The sequence below is a fragment of the Canis aureus genome, chromosome 8 (genome assembly GCF_053574225.1).
Source record: "Canis aureus isolate CA01 chromosome 8, VMU_Caureus_v.1.0, whole genome shotgun sequence".
NCBI lineage: Eukaryota > Metazoa > Chordata > Mammalia > Carnivora > Canidae > Canis > Canis aureus.
Window position 1 is genome coordinate 52299316 of NC_135618.1, and position 12871 is coordinate 52312186.

Below are 12871 nucleotides of genomic sequence, written 5' to 3' on the forward strand. Positions count from 1 at the left end.
TTGAGTTGTATTCTGCTGGAGCAAATTAAGTTTCAGACACATAAATGTCATCACAAAGATTAGACATTACAGTTGGCTCAGTGTTCTTGGAGATCCTCTGACATCTAGACATGCCTTTGGATTAGCTTAATTGAAACATGAGAGATCAGAATTTAATGAGAACTTAATTGGACTGATAGATTGAATGGAGCTGGCTTAGTGGCTGTGTTGTAAACTTCACTTGGAAATTCTCTCCAGTGCATCTCTGGAAATATATTGGGCATTCAGAGTAAGGTTAATAATTTTTGCTATAAACAGTTTTTGATAAAGTGTTGATATTGTTAGCAGTAAAAAGTATTATGAGCTCAAAAGAGTTTGTTTTAGCTGGATGTGTTGAGTATGCAGAACTAACCAGTCCCGTATCTGCTAGTTAACTCTGGGGGCCAGTCCCTCAAAGTGACAGAAAACTCCATTCAAACTCACTTCAGTGAAAAAGATTTGTTTGTTTGTTTAAGTATATGCTTTCCTGTGGGGAGATCTTCCACAGCTTGATCTGAGGGCCAAGATGATGTTTTCATGACTTGGTGACCTCTCCATCTCTAGATTCTGTTTCTCTGGCTTGGCTCGACCATCAAACATTCCCCACCTTGTGACACCAGCCTATGTCTCCTAGGTTCAAGTGTACCTAAGAAAGAGAAAATCTCTTTCAGAGTTTCTAACTGAACTGATTCAGGTCAATTACCACTTTGGAGTCAATCCTTGCAACTAGGGGAACTTAGTGGACAGTGGGCTGTTGGGCAAAGGAAGGTTCCCTAACCCAATGCACATGGCTTTAGAGTTGGGGAAGGGTGGATCTCCAAAAGGAGCTCAGGGTGCTGTTACCACAAGAAGGCAGAAGGAATGTTGGGCCACTATCTGGGCTAGGACTCATTATGCTGCAAACAGCAGGAAACTGGCTTAAATAATGAAGGGGATTCATTGGTTCAGAAAACTAGATGGTTCTGAGGTACAGAAGGAAGATTTCAGGATTGGTTTGATTCAGGAGCTCAGTGATGTAATTGAGGACTTGGTTCTCTTCTGCATCTCTGATTGGCCTCTTGCAGAGTTGGTTTTTACCTCAGTCTAGCTTCCCTCAGAGTGGCAAAACAACTACTGCCACTGGCCTCAGCTTTGCCCCCACCTACTACAGCAACCAGGAGAGAATGGTCAAGCTTATTTAGAAAAGCAAAGGAAATGACTTCCCAGAAGCCCCAGCACATCTCCTCTCATATCTTATCAGTCTGAAATTGATTGTGCACCCATTCTTCATTCAGCGAATCCCTTTGGTCAGGATAAATGTGGACCAGATTAGTTTAGGTCTCAGTGATAGGTGGGGTGGGATTATGTGGACTGCCTTATCGGGGTTCACACCTGGAGCTGGAGAGGAGGTTAATCCTCTATACTCATCACAGCTACTACCCAGCTGGGGATCGGCTGCTGGACATTGAATTAATAACCACAGTGGGACCATGGCTTACTCATTTCTTTATCTCTAGTGTTCAACACAGTCTTGGCACATAGTAGGTCCTCAGTAAATGTTTACTGAACAGGGCCAAACTGGAAGAGGGTATCTTGCATAATTTGGAAAGAAATCAGGAGTTTTTTGCATGAGTAAAATGATGCCTAAAAATAAAGCTTATCTCAGCTTTAAATATGGATTAAATGCAGAGTCTGGATAGAGGCGATAAGACTTCCCACCTCTTTTCCTATCCTATCCCATGTAGCGTAAAATGTTCCCTTTCGCTTTGGTTGCTCATCAAATTCCATTACAATGAAGAGTATTGTAAACAAAAGTTAGTATCAGGAAACTATTTCTAACTCCTGATAAGTCATTTGATGATCTCATGCTCTAAAATCTGCCACTATGAATAATTCAGTAAAACAAAATCTCCTAGTTCTTCTTGGAGTCCTTGCCATCTAATGGTCATTTATTGTAGTTTTTTTATTTGTTATTTTTTGAGTAAAACACCCAAATATGTTTTTAAAAATGCAAGGGCTCTGGTCAGTGAAGGAGAAACTCTATTTTCTGGCCTTAACTAATAAGGGAATTAGAAATAGCATCAGCTTTTGTTTGAAAACATTTTCTAAGGAGTGGAAAAAATAGATTTTCACAGGAAAGGTGTGGTACAATTATTTTAGCATTGCTCCTTTTAATTAAGAACACTTTTAGAAATGACCACGTGGTCCACGCTGAAAGTCTTGGTCAATATTTTGTGTTATGAGTACATATGTTTAAGTTCTTTTGAAAAGTATTATTTTTCTTTTTTTGTTATTTATTTATTTTTTAAAGATTTTTATTTATTTATTCATGAGAGACACAGAGAGAGAGAGAGAGGCAGAGACACAGGCAGAGGGAGAAGCAGGCTCTGCAGGGAGCCCGACATGGGGCTGGATCCCCGGTCTCCAGGATCACGCCCTGGACCGAAGAAAGCGCTGAGCCACCTTGGCTGCCCGAAAAGTATTATTTTTCTAATGAAATTCTAATGCAATGGGGAAAAACTGGACTTCTGTTTGAAGTTTGCTGTGATAAGTATTTTGGCCTCTGATTATAGTCCAAGTATGTACGTATTTCTAGCATGATTTATTTATCATTTTTTCATGTCTATGGGGTCTCCAGCATGTGGAAATTTAGTGTAGAGAATACCTATGTGGGAAAGGAGGCTATGATATTCTAAATGCGTGCCATACCTGTCCCTGCCTTGTCCATGTCCCCATCACCCTGGCTGCAAGTGATAGAGCCAGGAATAAGTGTCACACCCTGTGGGCAGCCACTCTAGGATGCCAAGTGTCTGTGAAATGATACAATTGCTCTGCCCCAAAGGGATGACCTCTCCTGAGTAGTATCTTACCAACCCAATCAGAATCTTCATTCTGGGGAGTAGCAATGCCAAAGAGCTGAGTCCCACATAGATCAAGAACGAGAAATGTTGTTGAGTCACAAAGCTCCCCAAGAACGAGGCTACTGTGATTAGCCAGACTTGTGCCCTGAACAGCTCTGGACGCTGGTCACTTCTCCCTGAGACTTATCTCCAGTCAGAGGAATTCCCATTTTCCTTTCACTCCTTCTACCTTTATAGAATCCCCCACCCCCGTGCCAGATAGAATATATTAGTGTTCAAAAATATTTGCATGCTCTCCCTAACGGAGAGACCATGTGACTGCTTTGGTCAAAGCAATGTATGGATGTGACATATGTCATTTCCAAACACACAGTCTAAGAGTCAAAGCATGGTTCACCATATTCTTTTCACTTGCCATGACAACTAGTGATATTTCAGAGAGAGGCTATTCTGTCAGGCTGAGTCCCAGAGTAAAAACAGCGGTGGAGCAGAGAGCTATAGTTGATTGAAACGTTCATGTAACACGAGCGAGAAATAAACCTTTGATGATACAAGCTTCTCAGATTCGAGAGTTGTTTGTTGCAGCAAAAATCTATCCTAAACTGATTTGTAAAAAAAAAACCCAGTCACCAAGGTAACCTGAGCATATTTCTATCCCTTGCAGACCCAGTCTCAAGGAACACAATGCCATAGCAAGCCACACTTCAATTCACTAACCTCACAGCATGTGCTTTTGACCTTTTTGGGGTGGAATTACATTCCTCACCTGATGCAGACTCTGTGCCTTTCCAACACTAGTAGCTTCTGTCCCAGTCTCTGCACCTCCAGTCTGCCTCCTGTACATGTACCCAACACGAACATTGGGACAAAACACTCTCTGAACTGATCTCCAATTTCTGCCTTTTCTTCCTTTGGGGTTCCAGTCTTTTATGATGATGTTCTCCACCACCCCCTCCTCGAATTTTATTACAAAATTTATCCAGCATATAGAACAATTGAAAGAACTTCAAGGGAACACCCACATTTTTACCATGATTCTACAATTACTATTTTGCTTTATTTGCTTGTTTGGATATCTGTCCACTGATCCATCTGTCCATCCCTCTATCCAGCTACCTTGTTTTTTTGGATGCATTTTAAAGTAAGCTGCGGACTCATAATGACATGATGATGTCCTTTCCCTTGACATTTAGTCTTTTTCCTTTTAATTCTGGATTTTTTAAAAAGATTTTATTTATTTATTCATGAGAGACACACAGAGAAAGGCAGAGACACAGGCAGAGGGAGAAGCAGGCTCCATGCAGGGAGACCAATGTGGGACTCGATCCCGGGTCTCCAGGATCACGCCCTGGGCTGAAGGCGGCGCTAAACCGCTGAGTCACCCGGGCTGCCCTAATTCTGGATTTTTAAAAATTGCTTTTTAACCTTGTCTGAGATTGTCTTAACTGTTTCCTTTGCTTGCCCAAACTTGCACATATTCACCCTTTAACAATGTGAACTCCGTGTGTTTATCCACATTACATAAACCCTGGGTGCCCACAGTTTCTTAATCTCACTCCTTAATTTTTCTCTCAATTACTTCCTCTCTTATCTCTTCACTCACCACAACTTTTCATTTGCTTTCTCTTCTCTCTTTCAGCTCCCCGGCAGATAATTTTTAAACTAAACAACAGCTGAACAATATCCCCACTGTTCCATGTGTCTGAGTATGCACGGCACGTCCACACTTGCCCAGAACAGAAGGAAAACACAATTTCTTCCATTTTATTTGTTTGCATCAAAAGTGATTAAATCTGTCTGCATGACCTTCATACATCAGAACATTTGGCTATTTTAGAAGTCTATTTAATAGAGTAAGTCAAGCTGCATTCCCTTGGTAGAAGGAATCTTTACCACCAAAGGGTGCAGTAAATGCCAAGGAACAAAGCATCTTTTGTGGGACAGGGGAGAGAGACACTGCTATCTTACAATTACTGAATTGTTTAAATTATTATATCGCAGTTCATGCTAGATACATATTTGCATTGTTGTACAAGAGTTTTCTTATTTTGGTTAAAGATGGCTTTTTGAAGGGATACCCTACTCTTGCAAAGCAGACTTAGAAACCCCTGTTCCATGGTCTAGTATATTTAATTTTATTACCCTGGCTAGCAGTGTTTCAATTTTTTAAGAAAAGGCCATCATCAAGGAGGTAAAAGACTGTAAACAATCTCCAGTAACTCAGGCACCACCATATTTTATTTACTAACAGCTATAGTAAAGCTTTCAGTAAAAAATCCTAAATAGCACTTTCCTTTTGGGGGAGAATCAATTTCACAACAATCTTTCAACCTTATCTAAGACTATAAAGCTGAGTTGGCTATTTTGAAGTGAAGGGGGGAAAAAAGAAGTAGGAAAACTTTCATGATAAAATATTATGAGAAGAAAATGAAGAGAAATTGTCCAGAATTATATCAGCAACTCCCACTTTTAAATGTCAGAATTCTTGTGAGTTCTTTCTTGCTTTGATATTTGAGAGTCGAATGGTGAATTCATTCATTCATTTATTCACCACCCATTGATCACCTCCATGCAAAGCACTCAATTAAGCAATGAAAATATAAAGAAAAGAGACATATGCCCTGTTCTCAGAAAGTTGATAGTTCAATGGCGGAGGTAGACATGTGGGCCAGCAGTTATAATTATGTCTGAGATGCTATGACAGAGGGACATGGGGAACTGGGGAAGGTAGAGAGCCTGCTCTAGACTGAAGAGGGTGAGAATACTCAGAAAGGCTTCCTGGAGGCACCTAGAAGGACAAATGGGGGTTAGCTGACTGGAGAAGAAGGAAATAGGAGTTACAACTCTTCCTGTCATAAGCAATAAACAATACAGTGAAAACTGGCTTAATCAAAAAAAGAATATATTGGCTCATATCCCTCAGGACATGAGCCATGGGATTTGGGCTTCTAGAATAGCTGGATCCAGGGTCTAGTACAATGTCATTAGCAATTGCCATTGGTGGTCTAGCTAGCAGTATCTCCCTTCTTCCTTGCTAATAGAACCCCAAACATTTTTTGTTTGGAGTTGCTATGTCCTTCAGAAGTGGCTGGGCTTAACTAATTATATTTGTAGTGATCCTATTTCCAAATACAGTCACATTCTGAAGTACTGGGAGTTAGGACATCAACATATGAATTTGAGTCTGGGAGGACACAGTTCAATCCACAACACCCTGCCTTTCTCTCCTCCCTGTCTCAGATCTCCTGCTGGTACCTCTCACTGGCTGGACCCACCTAGTGAGTAAGGGAGCCTGGTTGAAGTGAACCGTAAAATCATCCTCCTGAGGCACAGAGCACAGTGGAGAGGGTAGATCTAGAGAGAAAAAGAGAAAGTTTCCAGCAGACTCTGGAAATCCCCCTTCATTCTTGGGAAGGTTCTTCTTACATGGTAACCATCACCTCCAGATTTACTTGGTTCTTATCTCTGCTATCTTAAAGGGAGATGTGGCAACCTTCTATCTCCTGGTTTCTGTAACAATTCTCTTTTTATTTAATTTAAATTTAATTAATTAATATATAATGTATTATTGGTTTCAGAGGTAGAGTTCAGTGATTCATCAGTCTTATATAACACCCAGTGCTCATCACGTCACGTGCCGTCCTTAATACCCATCACCCAGTTACCCCATCTCCCCACCCCCTCCTCTCTAGCAACCTTCAGTTTGTTTCTTATAGTTGAGAGTTTCTTATGGTTTGTATCCCTCTCTGATTTTGTCTTGTTTTATTTTTTCCTCTCTTCTCCTATGATCCTCTGTTTTGTTTCTTAAATTCTACATATAAGTGAGATCATATAATTGTCTTTCTCTGATTGACTTATTTTGCTTAGCACAATATCCTCTAGTTCCATCCATGTCGTTGCAAATGGCAAGATTTCTTTTTTTGGTGGCTGAGTAATATTCCATTATATATATATTATATAATTATAAATTATTATATATAATGATATATTATATATAATAAATTATTATATATAATTTATGTCCATTTATCCATTCATCTGTTGATGGATATCTGGGCTCTTTCTATAGCTTGGCTATTGTGGACATTGCTGCTATAAACATTGGGGTGCAGATACCCCTTTGGATCACTACATTTGTATCTTTGGGGCAAATGCCCAGTAGTACCATTGCTGGGTCATAGAGTAGCTCTATTTTCAACTTTTTGAGGAACCTCCATACTGTTTTCCAGAGTGGCTTCACCAGTTTGCATTCCCCCAGTATACAAGGGTTCCCTTTTCTCCCCATCCTCACCAACATCTGTTGTTTCCTGACTTAATTTTTGTAATTCTAACTGATGTGAAGTGGTATCTCATTGTGTTTTTTTATTTGTATTTCCCTGATGCCGAGTGATCTTGGGCATTTTTCCTTGTGCCTATTGGCCATTTGTATGTCTTCTTTGGAGAAATGTCTTTTCATGTCTTCCAGATTGGATTATTCTTTGAATGTTGAGTTTGATAAGTTCTCTGTAGATTTTGGATATTAGCCCTTTATCTGATATAACATTTGCAAATATCTTCTCCCATTCTTTTGGTTGTCTTTTGGTTTTGTTGGCTGTTTCCTTTGCTGTGCAAAAGCTTTTTATCTTGATGAAGTCTCAATAGTTAATTTTTGCCTTTGTTTCTCTTGCCTTTGGAGACATGTCTAGGAAGAAGTTTGCTGTGGCTGAGGTCATAGAGGTTGCTGCCTGTATTTTCCTCTAGGATTTTGATGGATTCCTATCTCACATTTAGGTCTTTCATCCATTTTGAATCTATTTTTGTGTATGGTATGAGGAAATGGTCCAGTTCCATTATTCTACATGTGGCTGCCCAATTTTCCCAACACCATTGGTTGAAGAGACTGTCTTTTTTTTCCATTGGATATTCTTTAATGCTTTGTCAAAGATTAGTTGACCATAGAGTTGAGGGTCCATTTCTGGATTCTCTGTTCAGTTCCCTTGATCTATGTGTCTGTTTTTGTGCCAATACCACACTGTCTTGATCATTACAGTTCTGTAATAGAGCTTGAAGTCCAGAATTGTGATGCCACCAATTTTAGTTTTCTTTTTTCAATATTCTTTTAGCTATTTGGGGTGTTTTCTGGTTCCATACAAATTTTAGAATTATTTGTTCCAACTGTATGAAATAACTTGATGGTATTTTGATAGGGATTGCACTGAATGCATAGAATGTTCTAGGTAGTACAGTTCTCTTAAAGGAGTTGACTGATTCCATTTAGGTTACAAGAGACTTTCAGTGGATTCAGGAGGCAGGATATCTAGTGGCCCACCCCATGCCTTCTTAGCATGCCTTCTCTCCCAGTACTCTAGAAGGTTTTTTCCTTGTGGTTTACTGGCTATCTATCTATCTATCTATCTCTTAGGGACTGCATTCACTGGCATGTAATGAAAACTCAAGAACAGTGGTAATAAACCAAAAGACATTTATTTCCTCTTACATATCAAGATATTCAAAGTAGGTCAGACCCAAGCTGGCATAGAGATTAAGGAAGTCATCATTGACCCAGGCTCCTTCTAACCTACCCTTAGTATGTGGCTTTTAGCCTCATCGTTGAAAGGTGCTATTCCACGTCCAGTCACACATCTGTATTCTAGATTGAAAGAAGCAGAAGGAAGCTTCAAGGAAGGAGGGGCAGCAGAAATTGAGAAAGCAGAACTTTTTCAGAAATCCATAGGACCTGTTCATTTCTATCTCATAGGGCAGAACTGTGTCATGACTGTTCCTTGCTATAAATAAATAAAATCTTTAAAACAACAACAACAACAAAAAAGATGACTAAAGAAATGTCTTCAGAATTCTTTTTTTTTTTTAAGATTTTATTTATATTCATGAGAGACACAGAGAGAGAGAGGCAGAGACACAGACAGAGGGAAAAGCAGGCTCCATGCAGGGAGCCTGATGTAGGACTTGATCCCAGGACTACAGGATCACGCCCTGGGCTGAAGGCAGGCACTAAACCGCTGAGCCACCCAGGCGTCCCTGTCTTCAGAATTCTTTGCATCACCCCGATTTACTGTTTGTTGATACACTTATAAACCTCATAAAAGACTCATGCATATTTCATCTAACACAAAAAAAATCAATTAACCTCTCTTCCTTTGTCCTACTCAGACATGTGGACAAAGAGAATAATTTAATTCTCTCTTCTCTCTTTTCTCTTTAGAGAAAAAGAACCAAATTCATTGCCTGTAATTTTCTGACCGAGTGGTTATACAAGTAAGTTTTGCATGTCTTTGAATATTCAATGACCCTAAGGATTCAATAGTGTTAATTTGCAAGCAGAATAGCAACAATTGACTTGAATTTTTGCTTACTGTTTTTTTTATCAATCAAACATATGGCATCGTTTCCAGTCAAAATCCAAAGAGGATAGGGGAGTCTTTCACAGAATTCTTCTCCATTCCATTTGTGGAGCAGTGGCTGAAGCATCAGTAAGTACCAACACAAGGCCTCTAATAATTTATTCCTATTTTAAGATTGTGTTAATGATGGTTTTCTCCAATCCAGCTAACTCATGTAATCCACCCAGGTCTCCAGGTCAGTTATATTTGTGGCTCTTGTCTCTAGTTATTTTCAGTATAGGCTAAGAACATCCCATCCATGTAGTGATTATTCAAGAAGAACTTCAGAAATAAAGCAGAAAACTTAAAAGAATTCTTATCCTAAGTAATTGATCTCTCCGTTCTTTCTACCTCCCTCTCTTTTTCCCTTCCTCCCTCCCTGCCCCATCTCAAGGTTATTATGTCTCAAGAAATATGAATAAACTTTTCTAAATATTAATTTTTAGTTGTATGCATCAATTCTACATTTTAGGGCTCCTGGGTGGCTCAGTGGTTGAGTATCTGCCTTCGGCTCAGGTGATGATCCTGGTGTCCTAGGATGGAGTCCCACATTGGGCTCTCCGCAGGAAGCCTGCTTCTCCTTCTGCCTGTGTCTCTGCTTTTCTCTTTGTGTCTCTCATGAATGAATAAAGATTTTTTAAAAATTCTACATTTTAAATATTTACCAACTGAACAGCCAGGCACCCCTTTACCAGCTTTTTAAAAATCTGAGACCAGCTACACATTGAAAGAAGAATATTAGAAAACCTTGTTTTCTTATTTAGCTTCTAGACCTGTGCCTAATTTTGCCCACTGTGAAAATGGAAAGCCCGTAATGTACTGAGTAAAAATGATTACTAAGTGGAAAATTTGCATGTTTTTCTACGACAAGGTTTTTTTCAGTATCATTCTCCACGTTGTTGCTTTGCTTTGAAAATGAAACATTTTCCCACTTTTAATAACCAATAAAAAAGAATCTTAAGGATAGGAGAACTTCTCTAAAAAAGAATCTGCTCAAAAACCTAGTCATTTATTGTATAAATATCTTAATTTAAAATAGTTATTAACTTCCCTGGCAGCTCATATAAATATACTAAGTGATGAAAGTGATCATTTCACTTTAACTCCACAAGAACCGAAACACAAGAGCTCTCACTTTAATGGGCATTTGCATTCTTTATTTCCATAATCTTCCAAAGAGATGCCAAGAAGCATGATAAAACTTTAAATTATATTAATCTAATTTGGTGCAATACATAGTTCTTAAACACCTGACCACATGCAATGTACAGAGCCTGGTGTTGTGGAGTAAATAGAGATGAATAAAATATGGCTCTGGCTCTGGGGGTAAGAGAGACATATTTACAGCTAACTAAAGTTTCTGTGGTGGGTGTTGTAATACAGGTTCAGCACTAAAGGGAAATGGGGAAGCACAAGACCATTCACAGACCCTCCCAGTTGGGACAGTGGCTAAGCTGGTTGGTACTCAGATTTGGTTTTGAGAGGCAAAGATTCAGGTGCTATATCCTTCTCAAAGGTATTTTTGATCAGAAGAGTCAGAGAGACAAGTAAGAACGAGGGCATGACCTGGGAAATAATATCTAATTCAGGTTTCTTGAACCTCAGCACTATTGACATTTAGCACCAGATAATTATCTGACGTGGGGTTGGCCTGTGCATTGTGGAATGTTCAGCAAATTCTCTGGCCTCCACCCACCAGATGCCAATAGCACCTCCCTAAAGCCATACCATCAAGAATATCTCCAGACACTAGCAAATGTCAGGGGAGTGAGGGCCTGAGCAGGGCAAGGAAACAACAAAGTAGCCTCTGGTTGAGAACCTCTGACCTAATCCAGTGGTTTCCTACCCTGGCTGCACTTGAAAGTCATCTGAGGAGCTTTTGTTGCCTGGCCTCACACAAGACTGATTAAATGAGCCCTATTAATTCAGGGTATAGCCCAGGAATTGTTGTTTTTTTTAAAAAATAGTTTCCTGGGTGATTCTAGTATACAGCCAGAGTTGAGACCTCTCCCCTACAGCAGAAGAAGTTCTGTGTCTAAATAAATAGTATAATCATATTATTCTAGTAAAAAATAGTATACTTAAGGTAATAAATAGTATAATTTAGTCATCCCTCTGCTAAGCACTTTTACACAGGTTGTCTTATTTAATCTTAATGACAACACTAAGATCTAGATGCTAAAGCTGAAAGGATCTGGGAAGTTGCAAATAAAGTGAGGTAGGTCTTAGGCAAATATGGTGATTGTTGGCAGCATAATAAATGGGCATTTTGAAGAAGGCTTAAAGGCACACATTGGAGGTAGGTGAATTTTGAGGGAAGACTGTCAATGTTTTTTAAAGGAAGCAAAATATAAGCTAACATTTCAGGCAGCTTTGGGTTGGGGTTAAGAGCATAAGCTCCGTGGACAGACAAACCAGCATTCAGATCTCTATTCTACTACTTACTAGTTGCATGACCCTGGGTGTTTTACTTTCTATTACTCTGTAAAAAATTACTCCAGCACTTAGTGGCTTGAAACAATCAATACTTCCTATATCATCATTTCTGTGGATCAGGAATTCAGGGGCAGCTCAGCTGGGTAATTCTGGTTCAAGGTCTATCATTGGCCATGGTCAAGATATCGCAGGGCCTGTAGTGCTCTGAAGGTACGACTGAGCAGAGAGGGAGCGACTTTCAGGTTGGCTTAGCCACAGGGTGATTGTCAAAGGCCTCTGTTTTTCTCCACATGGGCTGTTTGAGTGTCCTCCCAATGCGGCAATTGGTCTCTCTTAGGATGAGAAACTAGAGACCAAGAAGGAAGCTGCAGATTAAAAAGAATAATAATAAAAAGGAAGCTGCAGGGCTTTTTGTGACCCAATCTGGGAAGCCAAACACCTGCACTTTGACCATATTTAGTTAGGTTTTTTTTTTTAGTTAGTTTTTTTTTTTTAAGATTTTATTTATTCATGAGAGACACACAGAGAGAGGCAGAGACATAGGAAGAGGGAGGAGAAGCAGGCTCCCTCCAGAGAGCCCAATGCAGGACTTGATCCTAGGACTCCGGGATCACACTCTGAGCCAAAGGCAGTCGCTTAATCGCTGAGCCACCCAGGCGTCCCTCATATTTAGTTAGTTAATTAGAAGTGAGTCTCTAAGTACAGCTCAAGTGCCACATTCAATGGGAGTGTGATGAGGCTTCACCTTTTGAAGGGAAGAATATCAAATCATGTGCAGACATATTTTAAAAGCGCCATAGCAGGTCACTCTGTAAGCCTCCATATCCTCATCAGTAAAATGTTTAGATAAGTAAAATTAGAAAGACGCAGTGAAATGATTCACTTACAAATGAAATCACAACAGGCCCAGCCTATAGTAACATGTGGCTCACTGGTGGCTGCAGTTGCCATCAAAGGACACTGTGGACTTAGAAAGAGAGATACAACAGAAAAGGGTACTCAAGACCAAAGGCAAAGGTGGGAGAAGGCAGGACTTGGTCCAAGCACAGGAAATCAGCACAGCTGGCTCCTAGAGCATGTCAAGATACAGGGATGGGATAGAAGATAAGGCTGAAAGGGAGTTAGGGAGTAGATTTTGTTTCTTCAGCAAAACCATGAAGTTTGGGCATTATTCCATAAGTGAAAGAGAGAGTATTA

The 12871-nt window shown here is 39.8% G+C and overlaps 1 protein-coding gene across 6 annotated transcripts in view; it reads left to right on the top strand.

Annotated features, from left to right (window-relative positions):
- Positions 1–12871, top strand: part of IQCK (IQ motif containing K) — a 135953-nt gene that overhangs the window by 28273 nt on the left and 94809 nt on the right. For 5 of the 6 annotated variants that reach the window (XR_013384990.1, XR_013384989.1, XM_077906809.1 and 2 more), the window contains exons 5-6: positions 9061–9113; positions 9251–9328. Coding sequence is in view for 3 of the 6 variants with exons in the window: in XM_077906809.1 (XP_077762935.1) it covers positions 9061–9113; positions 9251–9328 (131 nt within the window). In the remaining 3 variants the exon portion in view is untranslated. The remainder of the gene's footprint in view (positions 1–9060; positions 9114–9250; positions 9329–12871) is intronic. The other variant, XR_013384992.1, reaches the window with a different exon arrangement.